This window comes from Lates calcarifer, linkage group LG18, assembly GCF_001640805.2.
Source record: "Lates calcarifer isolate ASB-BC8 linkage group LG18, TLL_Latcal_v3, whole genome shotgun sequence".
Lineage (NCBI taxonomy): Eukaryota > Metazoa > Chordata > Actinopteri > Centropomidae > Lates > Lates calcarifer.
This window is the reverse complement of record NC_066850.1, coordinates 18,667,224-18,687,297: the sequence shown is the minus strand read 5'-3', so window position 1 is coordinate 18,687,297 and position 20,074 is coordinate 18,667,224. Positions and strand designations below refer to the sequence as shown.

The window sequence follows — 20,074 nt, the reverse complement described above, 5'->3', positions numbered from 1 at the left end:
CACAGCACAGAGGTTGATAATAAACTTTTATTTCAAGTTAAGATGGATGGCTGTGGAACATAGAAAACACACATTTCAGTATAAACATATGCATTCCAATGGAGTTTCAACTGGCTGAGATCGGCAATCAGGAGTCAGTAGATGAGCATCTTAGCAGCAAAGCTTAAAATGCATTACTGAGTGATGCCAACAGAGAGCAGCGAGTCTACGCTTCACACTGCTGTTGTGGGAAATGAAAGTCTCTCAGCTTCTTCTGCTGAGGGGCTGACTCTTAAGCCTGGTTCTGAGGAGGGACTCGGCTTTTGGTACCACAGATGTTCCTAGATGCTGAGATTCAGAATGGTGGAGAGCAAAACACCTCAAAGACGCTCTCCCATCTCTGTCTCACCTATTTGACTGATGCAGCAGTTGATGTATGGGGCCCAGCATGATTTTTATGCTAAAGGTGATCACAGAAAGACAACAGCATCTGGAAAACCAAACATGACATTTGACTTGAGATGCACAGTAAAATAATTGTTTATCCAAAGGCAGTGTGTTTCCCACACTACTGTAAAGGGATTACAGAGGGGTGACAGAGGGGTGGGGGGTTCATTTTACTTGGAGATTTATCACTAGCTCAGTTCCAGGACCTGTCACACAATGTATCACGGTAGAAGATCATCATCTCTATAACCTAGACACTTCAGTCACTGAGTAGCTCAGAACATGAGTTACTGACTGGGTGGCCACTCTGAAAGATACAGTGTACAAAGGTGGCTACCAATTTGTTCAGTAGTATTGCTGTAGTATAGCTTCTGGTCACCAGTGGCAGCAATGAGCAGCACTCTGTAATTACAGACCAGCCTTAGTTAATCTGTGAAAACACCTCTGAATGAGGAGCTGGAGTTTACCAATGTGTGCGGAAAAATGCTGCTTTCATGCACGTATTTATGACATGATGTTTCTCTCCAAGTCTTTTTCACACACTCCAGCTACTGAGTGTAACAGAAATCCTGCATTTCTTTGTTTTTGCTCCCCTCCTTATAAGTCTTAGAACACTGCCAACCATCTGGTGCTTATTTTCAACATTCTTCCACTAACTAATGCTGAGAACCACTCAGAGACTGAACTGTCAGAGTAACAAAGATGACCATCCGGGAATCAGGGCTGGTGTTCACCCTACTTTACACAGACACAAATGCTACAAGACTTCCACGTTTTGGGCTTTGATTGACAGTTTGTCTTCCATTATGATCTAATGTCTCATGAAAGGGTTTTTAATAAAGTATAGAACTCTAGGGGATGTGTTAAATACTTTTCAGTACAATGTGAAAGTGATTATGGTAAATTCATTAAACATCAGTACAATATATTGGCTATCAACAACTTTAATAAAGAAAAAAAAAAAAAAACAGTTCCGACTTTCAGAAACCGTGTGTAAAACCTTACAACATGCCCATCACTGTTACAGTAAATGGTGCTGAGTAAGTTTGAGTGCATCCTCAGAGTCTCAGTATTATGTACAAACACCTGGGTAGATGATAAACAAGTCAAACCCACACCCACAAATGGACTTAACAATTTTATTAGCAATATTTGAAGAAAGTTATAATTTTTCTTAAATCTTATATTGAGTTCATTTTATTATTTTTCCTTTTAACATGAACCGCACAAGATAGACTCACAAGGATAGATGTCTAGAAAATGTTTAGCACGAGCGCACTGACTTGTTGGATTTTTTTTTTCTTTCTCTTTTGTAAGTTCATTTATTAATGGCCTGCTTAAAGGCACTGCCACAATACAGGGGGTGGGAAAAAGCTACTGTCCATCACTCACACAAGACAGTCCATTCTAGTGTCTAGTATACATAAGGGCTGGGGGAGGTTAGTGGGTGGGGCTGCTATAGGTAAATTTCATAGAAATCGTCCAGCTCCTCGTGAAACAAGTCCCATTCATCCTCTGAATCTGTCACCTCGTCATCGGTTCCTGCGGCAAGCAGCATGAGGAGCATCTCGCTCAGCTCAAATGTCACCATCTCCTCGTCCTCATTGTCGAAAGAATCAGTGCTTTCCCTCTCATCGAAGATGTCCCACAGTGGTGTTCGCCTCGAGTTCTGGGGGAAAATTCAAAAATATGACACCAGTTCAGATATTTGACTTCATTTTAGACTAAGTTAAAACCGTGAGACAAATCAACATTTCACTTTGATCATTTTCACTTCTGATCTCTAAACCTTTTCTCAGGATCTCACCATTTTAATGTAAAAAGTAAAATTATTCACGTGTGAAGTAAGTGTTACTGGTCACACTTTTTTCTAATTCTGACATTCTAAACTTTGGATGAGGCAGCACGGTGGCGCAGTGGTTAACACTGTTGCCCCACAGCAAGAAGGTTCAGGGTTTTCTGTGTGGCCCTGGGATGGACTGGCAATCTGTACAGGTTGTACCCCGCCTTTCGCTCAATGACAGCTGGAATAGGCCCCAGCCCCCCATGACCCTTAACTGATAAGCGGTATAGATAATGAATGAGGCCTACATCAAAAGTCTGAAAGCAATATCTGGAGTCATTTTGGAAACAAGTACTCAGATGAGCCCACGGGACGACTGGATTCCACCAAATATCAGCACATTCTGAAGGCAGATGTCCTGCAGTCAGTCAGGAGAGTGAAAGTGAAGAGGCTTGCTTCAACAACTGGATAATGATGCAAAGAAGACCTCCGAATCCTCCATGAACTACTTCAGGAAATACAAGCTGAAGCTTCTGGGATGACCCACACGGTCCCCTGGCTTTACTGAAAATGTGTGGGTAGATCTTAAACATGCTATGTGTGCAGGACAGCCTACAAATATCTCACTTTGTAGTAGCATGTAACAAGTAGCAGTGGTAAATACCGATTTAGCAGGATGTCTGTAAACTTTTGCAAATGCCACAATTACTGTTTGATTTGAAATAAAAGGTAACAGAACATTAACATTTGAAGAAACATTCATTTTGTTGGTTTGCTACAGGGGTTAGACTTACTTTGTTTCACTTTTTTTTTTAAAAAAATCAACAAAATATGGAACTTTCCTACAGGTTTACTACAGGACCAGCTTTAACATGCAGCTGTAATTCATACTCATTCTTAATGCACCAACAAGTCACCACTCAAAGTTCCAACAAACAACTCTGAGGCTGCAGCCTGAGGTGAGATAGTGCTGGACAGCAATATATCATCAGGTGTTCCTAATACTGAGACGAAACATAAAACATCAACTCTACATATACAGAATATTCTAAGCCAGGTAGTATTTATTAAAAGGCTACACTCAGAGATTCTGCTATATTACACTTTCTAATGTCCACATCCAGCAGAGGGTGCTACAGTCGAGGAGGTGTTGTCAAGGTTGACGCTAGCAGAGATAAAACAAGTCATGTTCCCATGTGCATCTAAACTAATAGTGAAAACTCTGTGACAGTCTTTCTTTAGAGTGCTCGCAGGTGAAATGACAGAATTTCAGGAGCGAGACTCACCCGGTTTCTGCTGTTGGATCCGGTCTGTCGTCGCTGTGGTTGAGCTTCCTCCAGCCGTCCATCAGGAAAGGCATGTTTGTAGAAGCAATTTGAACCAAAAGGGCACGTTCCACGACCCTCGTCAAAATATCGACACGGTTTACTCCTGGAAAATACACACATCAAATTAGACTGTCTCAAAATAGAACAACAAGCGAGCAACACCAATCAGTCATGAAGAGATGGATCATTCCTCAGTTGAGCTTTTCATCAGTTAAATGAAAACCAAATCTCCTTAAGTGTTTCAGAGTGAAGGGCTGCACTGGACAGCTTTCTTTCAGTCCTGTATCCCTTCACTCCCTACAGGGTTTTCCACCATTACTACCCACTCCTGCATATTCACCATCTCGCTCCTGTGATGTTTCTGATCACATCCACCCACAACAGCTCTCTATTCAAAATATCTCTGCCACATCCTGCAGGGAAAATGGTGGATTTTTAATTGCTGATACTCAACTGTGTAATGAGGCAGCTTTAGAAGACCAAATTTTTAAAAAAGGCAGACAGAAATTCTTTTTAAATTCCTTTCCACTAAAGGTGAGGCTGATTTTCCAACAGCAGACACAAACCAACTGCAAACCATCAGGCTTCAGTGAGGCTGTGATACCGATATTGTTTTAGGTGTGTGTAGTGAGTGTATCCTTCAGTATAGGAAATGGTCTGCGTACCCCATGCCATCCTTGTATTTCTGGATGAGCTTCTGCTTATCATCCTTATCTTCTACCCAGTACTCGCTTGGGATGACAAAGTTGGACGTGATTCGGCACTCTGGGCAAGACCTGCAAAGAACACATCCTTACCATAACGATTCAATAAGAAGCCACTCTAATAACCAAACTCCATCTACATGCAGTACACTGCTGCTTTGCAAATGGATTCCCATATTGTCTTTATTAGAAAGAATTTCTCATACATAACCACGTGAGAGAAAAATCTGCCCTTACATAAGGATCAATCAGATTTTAAGTTTGAGAAATGATGGTATATGGCAGTTACATTTGTAATAAACCCTGCGTCAGAGATTTTGTAGATGTGTAGAAAACATCTGAACATCTACCAGAGATACAGGTTTAAATCATGTTCCATTGGCCTGTGAGTGATGGAACCTACAACCTACTGGAGAAACACAGACACTCCAGTGTCTTCTAACAAACAGGCAATCCAGAGAAAACGTCCCCTCACTCCCAAACCCTCATTTGTCATGTAGAAGTGACTCACTTGATGATTTTGCTCTCAAACTGTTTGGCACTCCTCCACTTGCGAATGCATTTTAGACAGTAGCAGTGGCTGCAGTTGGAGAGGATGCCAAAACGGCGCTCGCTTGGGTTGGCCTTCTCAAACACCACCTCCATACACACACCGCACATCATGTCCTTGCTGCGTTGGATGGCAAATGAAATCTCCATGTCTTTCTCATGGGCCTCGATGCACGCCTAGAAGAGGGAACAGTGAAATCATCCAACCACAACCTTTTCTCCATTTACCCTGAGGCCCTCAGATGCTTTATTTCTACATGTGATGTATTCAAGCTGTGTTCAGATGACAGTAACACAGGCTCCTCATTCATTTTAAATTAGACCACTGCACTAACACAGCTGAGGTCACTGTCAGGCATAGTTGAACCTGGCTCAATTTCTGCTAACATCCTCTGCAACATCCAGCAACACACTGTGATGACCACTGTGACTGTTGTGATGCTGTTCTAAAAACTCTCCAGCTGTAAAGGTTTTAGAAACTGCTGTGCAGATTTTAGTGTTTGATCCCCTCAAACTTAAGGACATATGACTCAAATATTTAATTCTCACTTTAGTACCTGATAGGACTGAAACTTGCAAGCTTTGTTGTCCTATCACTAAATTTACTAATATTTATTCTTTTTGTTAAGGCTAAATGGACTGAACAGATAATTAAGCCAAATCAAATCTTAGTGAAGTATGGAAGCCTGAGATGTCCTGAGACAATCCTAAGGATCTGTATTATAACTAAAATAAACTCCTGCTCTCCTTAATGATACCCTATAGGAAGTAGCTCCAGTCTTCTCTCTGGCTCATCACTTAAAGTCAGTTTAAGGAGTCTCTAGTTCTTCAAAAAACAGCTGCCTAAAGACAGGTTACCACAACAATAAATCCTGAGTCAGCTGTTAATGCACATGAGTGGAACAGCAGGTATGAAACCCATATATTCTACAGATCCCAAACATCAGAGGAATGAATGCATTAAAAACAATATAACTGATGGGGATGAAGGCATTCTGTTTCAAAGCACCACTGATATTCCCACCCAAAGGTGTGAAATTCCTTGATTTTTGCTTTATGCTGTAATCCTGTGTTAATAATACCAGAGGACATGTATAACAGTGGGGCAGTGATCACACACCCAGCATGGTTAAGAAGGATCCAGCAGCAGGTTGTGTTTTTAACAGTTACCTTGGTGTGCTCGGAGCGCTGGTTGTTGTCAGTGGGGTGGAGCACCTGGAGGCCACACATATCACACACGTCACCGTGGAGATAGGCACAGTTGATTCCATAGCGGCACTCACCAACAGCAGCGTATGGACAGAGCTGCTTCCTCAACTGTTTGTTGTCCTGTGCTGTCTCACTGTCAAACTCCTCGATGAGAGGGACGGAGCTCTCCACCTTCACTTGTTCAGCTGGGCACAGGGAAGCCATCATTATAGACAAAAACATTTTTACAAAAATAGTTCATCAGAAAACCTCAGATATCTGAAGTTTCCCTTATACGTTCAGACAGACCTCAAAATGCAACTTAACCAGCTGTTAAACTTTAACTTGCCAGTGATGTCAGTTTCACTTTGACTGCATTTTCAGACAGTGGATGAACCCTATCCACAGTGCAAGCTACATGGCATCATTAAAGTGTCATTCACAGCTCTTGTTCAGTTGATTTGATACAACCCACCAGTAAAAAAAAAATCTTGCCTTAGTTTGAGTGGTTTTGTGTTAACACTGACTTATTAGAAACAAACCGAGTCCTTTTCAGATTTTCTTGGGCTGGTTGTTTAGCCTGTACTGCAGTTTGAATCAGTGCTTTCACACAAGCATAAAGAAACCAAATGGACGAACACAAAAGAAGTTGTTTGAATTACACCAAATAAAGTTCCCTAACCCCAGTTTCACATCACATGCAATACATTAATGGCATGTACATGTTACTCAAGCATTCTACATCGGCTCTAACCTACAGTGCAGCATCTCTGTCCTCAGAGGACATACGGTCTTCACCTGGTTGAGGACAAAGATTATTTTCACCTTGGCACACATTTTTTTTATTCACTAACTGGTTGATTCATTTTCCTGCCCACTATAGCTTTATACTCTATGTCCACCATGAAAGCAGAAAGCTAGCAGTCAAACTGGTAGCCTTCATACATCCACTAAAGACAGAAGTTCACAACACAGACAAGAGGAGATTTGTGCGATTTGAATGGCTGCCTGTTGCTGCCAAAATAAATAAACTTGGAGCAGGTGTGTATGTGTGAGACACATTTTGTGTCTCGATGTGTGTCACACACACACACACTCTCAGAAAAGCTTCAAATAGGACATTTTTAAAGAAGACCATCCTAAAACTATGAGAAAAGATGGTAAGTGTGATGGAAGTGTGAATTCAGAACCATGTTCTAATGTATGTATCAATATCAACCTAGATGTGATCATTGGCGGTCGCTCACCCCGTCCACAGTATGGCTGTCCTGGTACGAACTCTGCAGCGTTGACCCAGTCTTGTGCCCCTGGGCCAGGTGTTGGCCCACTGGGTTCTGGGTCTGACGGGCCAGCCAGCGAGACAGAAGGCAGCGGCAGCATCTGGGGGGTTGGCAGCTCCTCGTTTTTTGCTGGTTTACAGTGTTCAAACCTGAGGAGTAACACAGGACCAGGACTGTTACAGTACAAATGATCTACCATCCCATAACTCTAATACAGTGAAGTTACAACCACACCAATGAGCAGGGAAATATACAACAGCAAAACCGAAGTCAATAACGAATAATCCTAATAAACGAGACACCATACATGTACAACCCAGGACTGTAAAACCCTACTGAATCTCTGCCTGCAAGCCTCTATCTGAGGGGTAAATAAATACAGTTAATGCACCGTTAATGTTTTGACGTCCTCCTCTTCCAGGCTTATTCCAAGTCCGTCTGCAGCCACTGCCACCAACAGTTACAACTGTCCTGACCCCTTGACCCCTGACCCCCTCACATGCATCATTGCAACAAGGTGATTGGATCAATAAGTTTCTTGGTTTGGTAGTTGACTGGCTGTTTCAGGGAAGTTGTGGGACATGTGTCACACAACTGCCATCACTGGTGTTGCAGACAGTTCTATTCAAGATTCTCTAGGTGGTCTGTGTCCACTCCTATAACACTTCTGCTTCAATGATTCATGATTAAAAACCCCACTCAAAACCTGAGTCTGTGTGGGGATTTTTGCAAAGGTTCTAAACATTGGTGTTGTATCAGAAAAATCTAAAAATGTGTATTTTCTTCTTTACAACGGTTTGTCATATTGGTATCAGCCACAACCAACAGATAGTTATAGTTACCATAAGACTTACTACTACGTCTTCCTCTTTTGGTTCATTATTTCTTTTTCTATCTTGGTGTGCACCTGTCTCCCAGTCCACTATTACCATCCTGTGGGTTTGTCAGTCACTTTTAAAGCATTCTGAATTCCATCCAACTTGTATGAAAGGTGCTACATTAATTTAATACAGACAGACACAATGGATCAGGCACCCCACCTGTCTGTACCGGTGACTATGTACTTTTACAGGGCAATAAGGCTCAAGTCTACAGACACAGAGGACAAAGTCAACAACAAGATAATACAGTGAGTGTGACCTTCTGTATATTCAGTTTGTACAGACAAGAACACTGTTTTTAGTTCCATAAGGCCTCTGTCAAAGACAAGACCTGGGGCACCATTTTCAACTTTGATTCTAGTGCTTCTGACTGAAAAGAATATTTTGGTTCTCCTTCACCCCTGTAAATAATAAGCATGTAACTGGAATGTAAACTTCACTCCCCATGCTGGGCTGTTTTTAGGTGTAGCCTGCTCTCCACAGTCCTCAGCTGTGCAGAGGATTACAGATGACAGTCTAGGTTTCACAACCTGAGAGACACATACAGTATCCTTCAATAGCCATGATCAAAACATTAGGGACATAGTGTGATGTTATACAATGTTATATAAAGAACACAACAGATTGTGTTAAACTACTATGTATATGGGACTTCAAAAATATAAAATGAAAAGTAATCCAGAGCATTTATCAACATGTTTACACTTAACAAATTATTCACGGCCCAAAACGTTTTGCTATAATCAAATGCTCAGTTTTGAATGGCCTTGTCCTGAAAGATAAAGGCGTTGTGTTGGGAAAATCATAATATTCTAAAGAGTAAATCACAAAGAACTAGTCAAGAAGCTTATTAGATCAACACTTTGCAATATTATTGCGATAATCATGCAAATAGCTTAAACTCTTAAAATGCTCAAGACAAATATTTTGCTTTCTTACTTTATAGTGAACATCCTTATAGTGAAAAACAATTAAACAATCTTGAGTAATATAAATCATGAAGTCTGCAAAAGTACAAAAAGACAATAATAATAATAACTAAAAATAGCATTATGTGAGTCTGTTTTCACAATCACAATCACAAGCTATTTGCTGTTTAGCTTCATGGCTAACGTTGTCTGGCTAGGGTCAGCTTAATTCACTGGTGACCAAAACAAATATAACATTCTACACACAACAACATCATAATGTAACAAACATTTAGACAAACGTTAACACTGGTGTAACTAAACCAACACTTGCTACATTCTTTGTTTTGGAATCAATGATTTAACTTGCTTTTGCAGGGGATACAATGGGCACGATGACCTTCAGCCATGGTGACAAGCTTAGTATTTTGAAATGACTGGAAAAGGTGCAGCTCCCCCTTGTGACAATTCAAAATAAATCAATACAGGACTGTATGTTAGCTTTTTTCCAGTCACAAGCCAAAAAAAAGCTGTCTAAGGATGCTAACGATTACCCACATTCACGATTTTCCTGATAATGAAAATTCCCTACAATCAACTTCTTGTGAGTGTTTTTTATGGCGATGGGCAATAAAATCATATATTGTCTCATCCCTACAATGGGCTATGGCGTTTGCAATGTTGAGAATAAGACATTACCAAAATAAAATGTCATAATAAAGTGGGATTTATAGTCATTCCCAACTTCATGTCGAATGGTGGCGCAAAAAAAATGTATCATTTATGATCCCCGGCACTGTCGGCCAGAGCATGTAAAATACACACATAAAAAATGCAATTTTATATTTCAGCAAAGGGTGGCAGCAGCTCTGTGTAGCAAACCCTCTGACTGCGTGACCCCTGCTGTGACCCTTTGTGACTGTGGTCATGTATAAAGAATAAATGGAAGAGTATAAAGAGTCAAATGAAAATGCCACAAATGCTAGCTACGAGGTGGCGATACTTATTGCTAAATACTGCAATCCTTTTGCAGAGGGTGAGTTAGACAAAGACTGTTTTATGAAAATAGTGGAGAACATCTGTCCCAAGAAACAAGAGTTGCATGTTTGCCTGGCTCCTAACACTGTAGCACGGAGAACTGAAGATATATCATCAGATATTAATTGAATTGACACTGCTCAGTTACTGATTTTTTGAGAGGAGTCAATGATGACATGAACGTAACTGACGAGCAGCTTGACCTCAGAGTCTTAAGGACCAAACAAGAGGAACGGATTTATTTGTTTCTGTTTGTTCCTCTGTTGATCACATGAAACTACCTCTCTTCTCTGCAGACCCCGATGATGCTCCGCATCATCTGCAACTGGAGCTTATTGAGATGCAGCGTGACAGCGAGTGGAGCAGTCGACACCAGCAGCTCTCTCTCATAAACTTTTACCAGCAGATGGATAAAGGCAGGTTTCCAGAGATTTGCACATTTGCGAAGAAAAGACATTCTCTGTTATGAACTTTAATAAGAACCATGTGAGGACAAGACTAAGTGACTCTCATCTGCGTGACATTTTGCATGTCAAAACCACTGCCTTTGAAGCAAACCTGGCCTATGTACTGCAGTCCAGATCTCAGTATCACCCCTCACATTAGTGCCGGCAAGTCACTTGGTTTGGTCAGCTGAGATGAATACATTCTAAATTCTGTGTTTAAAATTTTGTTATAAATATACTTGCACTTGAACTGCACTTGGACTTAGGGCACTTACACATCTTAATAACTAACTTAATAACTTTCATAAAATATTTCATTTGTACTTAAACTTAATTGTTCAAAAAATGTCAGACAGAATGATTGGCCCTCACGCATTTTCACGTCATCAAATCTGGCCCTCTTTGAAAAAAGTTTGGACAGCCCTGGTATAGGGGGAGTCCACATCTGAACATTTTTGTAACTTTCCCAAAGTGATGATGCAACATTCACACCCATTTCACACTGTGTGGAGGTGAGAGAGGAGTCAGGCATTGTACCTCTCTGTAGCTCTCTTTTTTATTTACTATTTGTGGTACTTTTAATGTTAACAACTGACTGCAACACTATGAATGTCTTCCTGGAGTGGTCCATGTGATGTGAATTTGAGGTGATATGTATACTTTTTCATAAAAGTATGAAACTTTGTACATTTGTACAGTTTGAGGCTTTGAACATTTGGGTGGCCATTTTACTTTTTGCCATAAGGAAGTTGTGTATTTTGCATCATATCTCCTGAACCAAACATGATAACACAGAAGAGGTTATGTCTTTTGAATAATGTTATGGCTCCAACATTTCTATTGCAGCCATTCTTCACTGTGGCCTTTTGGAATAACTATAAAATACATCTGATTTCTGAAGTGGTTGGACAGCATGTCTGTAGAGCTATTTCTGAGAGACCACAAATCAGTCCTAACACTCAAATTATGATTGGATGGCAGTGAAAAAGTTCTCTATTATGGTATATTTGTTCTTATACACAGCCACAACATTAAAACCACTGAATAACACTGATCATTGCGTTACAATCCAGTATTCTGCTGGGAACACTGGCAGTGACGCTCCAAATGAAAGGGGCCTCTCCCAATGCTCTCACCAAACCACCTGGATCAGATTGGGATGTGGGGAGTTTGGACATTTCTGAGCAGTTTTTGTGGTGCAGAGGGAGCACTGTCCTTATGGGGGTGGCCCCTGCCACTGGGGAGTGTTGTTGCCATGGAGGGGTGTGTGCTTGGTCTACAACAATGTTTAGGTGGGTGGTACGTGTCAAATTAATATCCAGAGGAGTGTCAGGACACAAGGTTTCCCAGCAGAAAATTGTATAGTAACAAAATAATCAATGTTATTTACTACCAGTGGTTTAATGTTGTGGCTGATCGCTGTATATATCTCTATATAATAATATAGTACAATTTTCTAGATTAATACAATTGATTAATAATCAGGCCGATCAAACAAATTAAATATCTAGCATATCATGTATATTGTAGATTTAAATAACAAGTTTTGGAAATCATGGCTAACCTGTGAGGAACCAGCAACTAATACTAGCTTAAAGCCTTGGTGCAAGGGGAATAACACATACTGACAGACAGCCATCAGCTCTCACCTAACTTTGGCCTTCTCTCATTAGGTATAAGGGTGCAGCTTGCTCAAAAACTATACAAGGAAAGATCTCTGCACCACTGTCAGGCTGATCAATGAGTGTGGGGTTACTCTGGAGACTTTGACAGTACCTCTCCACATTAAAATATGTTTTGGAGCATATTCAAGATTGACCCCATTCTTTTCAAGAGATAATTTCCTAGGACATTTCCAGGATAAGGATCACACCCTACACCAGGGCTCCAGACCAACTTTTTACATCAGCACTGGTGCTCCTTACTAAACATTTTCAAAGAACCAGCACAAAAGTTATGGACGGCACTTAGATCAACATTCAAGGCAGCACATTCATGTTTTTTCCATCTTAACTCTATTGTAATAAATTGACAATCTAATCCTACACATTTATGTCAGTGATCACACTGTGCACCATAAAAAATCTAATCACAAAATATCACTGGTTTGTCTTAGCCAGAAAAATTCACAATAATCTGTCAAAGTTTAAGTTTCACAATAAATACAGACAGCTTTCCTTTTAGCTTCTTCATAACAATTAATTCTCAATAAACTGTCAGCTGCCTGTGGACAAAGGCCCTAACAATACTAGGGCTACCCCATGGAAGTTGAATCATCTGTTGGAGACAGCTGAGATATTTCAAGCTGTCTGGTTTCTTTAATTTGTTTCTTAGTCAGTCAGTGCATTATAATAACAGGAGAAAAGAGATGGAGGCTTACAAAAATGCACAGGGATAATAGTTCAATGAGGAATTATAAATATGAGGAATAAAAAATAGGGCTGCCCCCTGTTGACTAGTCAATGCAGTTCAATGGAGGTAAAAACATGATGAAAATGAAGGACAGAGCACCGGACAGTGTGAGGCAAGGTAGTGTGACTTGTTTCTGTTGGCCACTCTGATACTCTCAGCTCAGAGGAACATGCACAGCTAAAGTGAAAATTACTGGTGTTGAGTTGAAACCAGCTGACAGAATCAGCAGCTCGGCAGGAGAGACACTCCGCAGTGCAGTAGAATTTCATTAAGAGAGCAAAAGGGAAATCTAACTAGCTAACATTACGTCAGATTTGAATTATATGTTGATCTTCACTCTACTGAGACAAATTCCAAAACCCAGTTTTATCGGCTGTGTCTGTCTCTACCAGCTCTCCTGTGTACCTGTCATTCAGCTGTCATTCAGGGTGCTTGTGCATGCGTTTTTTTTTCTGCTTAACATGTGCTGGTGGTTAATTGATGAGAGAAGCTGAAACCGAAATGGAATACATGGTTGGTAAACTAGGCTAGCTATAACCATGTCTCAGAGATCTGTGCAGCCACATTTTGAATGTTTGAAGGACAACTCTGTTTAAGTTAAATATAAACTCTGTATGCAGGAATGTTTGTCATTCAACAACACTGGACATGGCAAACCACTTGAAATGGTTAAGTTGCATAGCTAGGTGGCCATTTTGCAAATAGTTGAGCTGATTTACTGTACAAAGGTCTTATGCAAGCAATGAGTCTATGTACAAGGTTAATGTGTCTGCTAGGTCCATCCCATGTACAGTGGTTAAGATAAACCCGGCCCGTCAACTTCATTCTCACATGCAACATTAACAAAGAAAACTCACAGAAACATGGAAACAAGCAATTACTGACAGTATCGCAGATTTCATTTCACTGGATACGAGGCCTATGAATATTATTGAGGAGACTGAGGATATAAGAAGCTAATGAAAACTCAGAGTACACGGTCCCTAAAAAAAGAACACTGTTATGCACACAGTGATGGCAAAATATGACACAGTCAGAGAGGTGATTATAGAGCAAATTAAGCACCATTTTATTATAAATGACTGGCAACTGGAATTGTTTTAGAAACAAAAGATATGGACGAGTCACTCTTAGACACCATCTGGTTGGTCACAAAAAGTGCTAAAGCCACAGCAGCTCTTAAAGACAAGCAACTTCTACTGAACACAAACTGACACAGTATGCGCCAACTTGCTGGAACTCAATGTTCTACCTGCTTGAACATCTTGTGGAACAGAGATGGACTGTCACTGCAGTGCTGTCAGACCCTGGGCTGAGACTTAATATAGGGCCCAACGCAAATGGAATCAGAGCAAACTAAACCTCCTCCAAAATAAAAAGCGTGGATGACAAGGCGAAGGAGGCAGATATGCTGATGATAATGTCAACTGATGAAGAACAAGGAGAACACAGTCAGTCACTACTTCAGAGCAAAATGAAGATATCTTGCAAAGCAACCAAATGTGTACTCTGCATCCCCTGCACCTCCACACCATCTGAGCAAATATTTTAAATGGGCTTCATCATCAATAAAAGTTCCATAGTTCACCTCTCCCAAATAATGTGTACGAACTCTGCCATATCAGGTCAAGGCTGAATAAGAACACTGCCTAACACCAGAATTTGTCACTTTTCCTGTGCATGAGAAATCCATGTGTTGGCTGTCTCATTATTCTGACAAATCCCTATTGCAGCCCTACATTATATGTCAACAGTTCAAATACACTGCAATTCAAATCTTGCATCAAATGCAGCTGTCTTTCACTGTTTTTTTAAGTGCTCAAAAATATGTTTTATGACTCTGTTGCATTGATTTGATTATGTTTATGTGTTCATAATCAACACATTAACTATTACCAGATTGTCTATATATAAAAAAAGGAATGAATCTTCTATTAAACAGTCAAATCTGATTGGACTGAGTCTGGGACAGCCCTTAACAATACACAGGCTGCACTGTGAATACTGTTTATTTACATTAACTAGGCAATCTCGTTCTAACTGCCTACTGTTTGACACACTCAGCCTCAGTGGGCCCGTAAAAGAGCCTCATAAAAATGCTTTCACCAATAACGTGGCGAGATATATGCAACAATACCATTGGAATTGTTTCAGAAGGGAGGTTTCAGGATCTCATGATGGAACTGGAGCCATGATATCCATGTAATGCCAACTGAATGATACGACACAGTAGAGCTGAACAAATGAGCAAAATATTATCAAAACTGCAAATGGCCTCATGTGATATCTAAATTGTAGGGGCTGTGTCACAACATACCATTACAAATGAAGCATGGTGATTTTATGGAGATGTCCCAGCCTACAAATCATATTCTGCAGATTTAAGGGAACACACTTGTTTGGTACAGACGCAATCCAAAGAAATTGCATTATAAATATTTAGTTTTTCAGTGAAAATCACTTATTTATCACAATCACACTTTCTATCAAAATAATTTAATCATTAATTCAAGCAAGTAATCATAATGTTAGCTAGCTGGTTGGTTGGTTGGTTAGTGACCATACTTAGCTTCCATGGTGCATGTGAAGACACAGTGAATATGTTTGTGTCTGAAGTGAAGTTTCAGCATTGAGAGGGGGCTGGGTCTGGGGGATGGGAGGGATTAGGAGTCCAGAAGGGGTCTGGATGGTACAGGATCTCTACTGCGCAACAAACCCTCTCTATGTGATCTGCTTACTAAAAACATTTCATCTGTCATTCTAAAATATTCCCACTGTAATCTACTTGTTTATATGGGAGATTGTAAGGTTTATCAATGTACTGTTCAAGGCTTGTTGTGATGTTTGTGTAGTCAAGCTGTACAGATTCTTTGTACTTTGTAACTGACAATAAATTTGCAGTGATACCCATAGTCCTGAAACAATAATTGTGTAAGTGTAAGCTTCTTATAGCATCAACAAAGACTGGATAAATATGTAGTAAACATTAATTAATCAGTGAAGACAAAGAACTTTGAATCAAAGGGACAGAATGTGACAATTCAGGGTACTCGTCCATCTCCATCACACAGGGTAAGTTTGTTTTACATACAATCGGTCATGTGATGTTGATGAGACTTTTCACATTTGCTACATCAAACATAGGACAAATGCTTCCAGCAAATACAAAAACAGTGAAGCCACTGTAATGTAACAATGAGATGGTATAGATATTTGAATCAAAATCTTTATGATTTCAAAATATAACATACATATATTTTTATATTATTATAATATGATTAATGGTGCACCCCTGATGAGAAGAGACCATCAGGTGTCCATTGTGGGACTGTCTATAAGAGTGGCCTCATCGGAGAAAACAAGTCAACTCCTTAGCTACAATACAGCATGACTAACAGTGCACAACACGCTGAGCACACAGCAGAAGACCCAGTCTATCTCTCCTCCTCCTGCTTCCTCCATGATGGTGAGCACCATCACAACACAGTGTTAACCAGTCTGTTCCCAGAGAGCCACTGGAGCCCTGGACAAGCAGTGAGGGGAGGAGGGAGGGCTGCTGGAGTTACGCATAAATAAATGAGAGGAGGGAGCTGCAGTGGAGTGAACCTGGGGAACCCAGCAACAGCACAGGGGGGTGGGGGGCAGCTCACAGAAAGAGAGCAGGAGGGAAACAGAGAACGTTATGCAATTGCCATGCAGGCTGCAGTGCACTCTGTCTGGCCCTGGGGGCTGCAGGAGAGAGAGAGGGAGAGCGACACAGAGACAGAGCGAGAGAGCGAGACAGAGCCCATCACAATAGATAGAGCTCAGGGAATTCAACCATAATAAGCCTCCACAGTGAGAGCTTTTCTGTGGACTCGTAATACAGGGTGCACCAGCCCCATGGGGGTCACAGAAATAATGAGGACACCTTTCTTACTGCAGCTCCATCACAATGATGGAGGAATGTGACTTATCAACACAACAATAACAAAAACAGCTATATGCCCTCAACCAAAAGCTTCTTACAGACAACATGCTGACTATTCAAGAAAAATGATCAAGTATGTGAGTAACTAATCCATCCCTGGTGCTGATGGGGTGGTCCCACAAGTGCCTCGGTAACTATGGGGATGCTCCTGAAGCCAGACATGGAGCAGACACTGTCTGTACAAGCTGGCTGCTGCTGTCTGGGTACACTCATGCTTGACAACACAGTGGGAGCCTAATTTGTTTCTCAAAGGACCATACCACTGCATGTTTGAGCCCATTCACCACAAATATACACTGGTGACTATATTCAAAGCATGTCGCAGTGATCTAGATTTTTCATAAAAAATCACATGATGGTCACTTAGATTACCAAACCAAATGTTAAATAAATCTGACTGTTAAAGTGCAGTGAAATAGAAGGCTTCATAATGACCAGACACAAAATGAATGTTGTGTTCTAAAACACAGTTGAAATAATGTGGTTTTGTGAATAAAAGAGAAACAAATGACACAAAGATGTGTTATGAAACATAATGTACTCTTACTAACAACAGGTTGATGAAATTGAACATAGTGTTCTTTGAAGCTCAGTTAGAATAATGTATCGTTTTGTTTACTATGTATGGATTTAGATGATTTCTTACAATGTGTACCTAAATGTGATAGTGGGAAATCAAATTTCAAAACTGTATTTAACAAACCCACAACCAACCTCATGGGATACCTTGTTCTTTCATGGCAAACTCTTGAATAAACTGAACTAAAGCAAAAACATAAAATACTACAGCATGTTTTCCCAAAAGAATATCCAGCCATCCATTAGGTATTTTCACTCATCTCAACAAAGGCCCATGGTGACACAACCATTGGGGACCTGACAGTGGCAGGCATGCTAAACATACACCAGCTCAACACACATAAAACTTGAATGTTTTAGAATACATGATTTCATCCAGCAGAGCAACACTGAAGTGCCACAGACAAGTGGATCTAGTTCCTTGGACCTACATGGAGCTGACACAGACACAGACCAACAACATGTTGACATTAGTCTCAGGTGTCAGATCCACTTGAGGAACACTGCAGCACTTCTGAGAAGTCCAGCCAGTGAAGGTGCTGTGCTGTCACTTGGCTGAGAGCACGGCCAGTTTTAGAAAGGAAGTTATGATGCAGTTCATCTGACAACACTACTCAGGCTGTAGCAGCTGACTTTGAACATAACATCCATGCCTTTATAAATACACCCACATTTGACTGTTTTTAGTATTTGTATTTATAGCAAGTTAAATTTTAGCTGTGTCTTTACCTGCAACGCTCCCCAAACACACAGTTTCCCTTCTGAAAGAACTTGCAAATCATGGCTGCAGGTTTGCTGTTGGTCAAATCATGGGAATATCGACAGTTGTCTCCTTCTTTGCAAAGTCCATGCATGAAATATCTGAAATACAAAATAAAAACAAATTTGTCATTTTCAAATCATCATGTCAAATGGAAGACTGAACGCTTAAAAAGCTGAACAAGCAGCTCGACCTGAACAAGACAAATGTGTGTGAATGCCGTCTTTCACTTTCATAGTGATAGCGCAGTCAAGCTAATCTTAGCACGGTCTCTACAAACAACTCGACTCATAGCGTTAGTTAATGTCGTCTGGATGTGCCTAGCAGGTGTTGTGACTACTGTGACATTTAAACTCGCTAGTTCTAAGGTTGGTTGTTAAGTAAACGTGTAACTACTGAGTGTCTCTGAACAGCTAATAAACATGGACATAAAGGATTTTATCACTATGTTGTATGACAGCTGTTCAACCTCGTCTAATGTTGTCGTCTACATTAATGATAGCCGTGTTGATTATTTAAAACGTAGCTGGTGAACTGGCAGCGGACCTCCCGCTGCAGTCTGATGTGTGAGCATAACAGAAAACATAACACCACAGTGGAACAAACGTTAGTACGGCTAGCTAACCAACAGCTGAGCCGAGCCTCACAAGACGCTGCTGTCAGTCGCTCGCCAGCCTGGTGTCAAAACAGCGGTGATAGACTTTAAAATCCTCTTCATTAAAATAAAAATCGCTTCTCTTTTCTTACCTGCAGGTTACGTGTTTGGTCCAGCCTCCTATTACTCCTGAAGCTGCCGTAGACGCTGCTGCTGCCTCCGCCATAGCTGTTTATGTTGAGAAGCTAAAGCCGGATGTTCCGGACAGCTTCGCTCCAACTCGGCCTCTTTCGCATAAGTACGATTAAAGTCGGAGTTTACCGAACACCTAACGCTGTGTGCTGTGGCATTGTCCATCTCGGAATACCATCGCTGCGCTTTCCTGTTGTCGACTTGAATTATGCAAACGGCCGTTTAAATCAATGTTGTCTCGGTTCGGTTACATAACGTAGAGAACAATACTGAAAATCTGCGTCAAACGTTAAATTCATGATATTTTTTGTTTAGAATCTCACTTATTAATATCATCGCATTGTGTGACCTATGACTCCCTCTGTAATACACCGTTGTTTGGGTAAAGGATTAAAACTTCAGAACAAACTGTTTTCCAGTTTTTGCTTGTTCACAATTTCCAAAGCAAAAAATATAATGTATTTACTGATCATAATATTCATTCATTCAGTCATTCACTGATTTGTCATATAAAGGAAACTGTCACCAATCACAGAACAATGTATGTGTATATAACATATATTACTGACAAACCAAAATAATATGATATCAGGTGCAGAATGACATCAAGCCATTATCTATGCTGCTCTCTCTAATGACTGGGACATGGAGGTGGGGTGCTGGAGCTCAACAGTTCATTTTACATTCATTTACATACATTTACGTTTCTCAGAACAGAACAGGTGGCATTACAACATGGATCACTATTGTCTTTGAAGCATCTTTTACCTGTTAATAAACCAAGCATTAACCAAGATTCCATCACAACAAAAAGAAGGCCACTTCTTTATTGTCTTGATTATGCATCGTTAGCATCTGCACAAACTCAAATTTAAGTAATTCCAGTGATGTGAAACTATACATATTCATTATACAAACAGTAGTGATGGGACCCTTAACCCTCATTGAAACAATGCTCCGTTCTTCTTGAACAGTGTTGGAGTGAATTCCTTTGTCATCCATACCTGCATAATAAAACAAAGAAACTGTGAAAAC

The 20,074-nt window shown here is 40.5% G+C and overlaps 1 protein-coding gene across 1 annotated transcript; it reads right to left on the bottom strand.

Moving 5' to 3' along the window:
* Positions 1-9: 9 nt before the first annotated feature.
* Positions 10-19,164, bottom strand: mkrn1 (makorin, ring finger protein, 1). Its single transcript, XM_018697230.2, has 8 exons — positions 19,000-19,164; positions 18,222-18,353; positions 7,226-7,407; positions 5,961-6,184; positions 4,753-4,967; positions 4,203-4,313; positions 3,496-3,640; positions 10-2,095 (listed from the first exon to the last, which is right to left on the bottom strand). The coding sequence occupies exons 1-8, from the start codon at positions 19,071-19,073 to the stop codon at positions 1,883-1,885; spliced, it is 1,296 nt and encodes a 431-aa protein (XP_018552746.1). The 5' UTR covers positions 19,074-19,164; the 3' UTR covers positions 10-1,882.
* Positions 19,165-20,074: the final 910 nt, after the last annotated feature.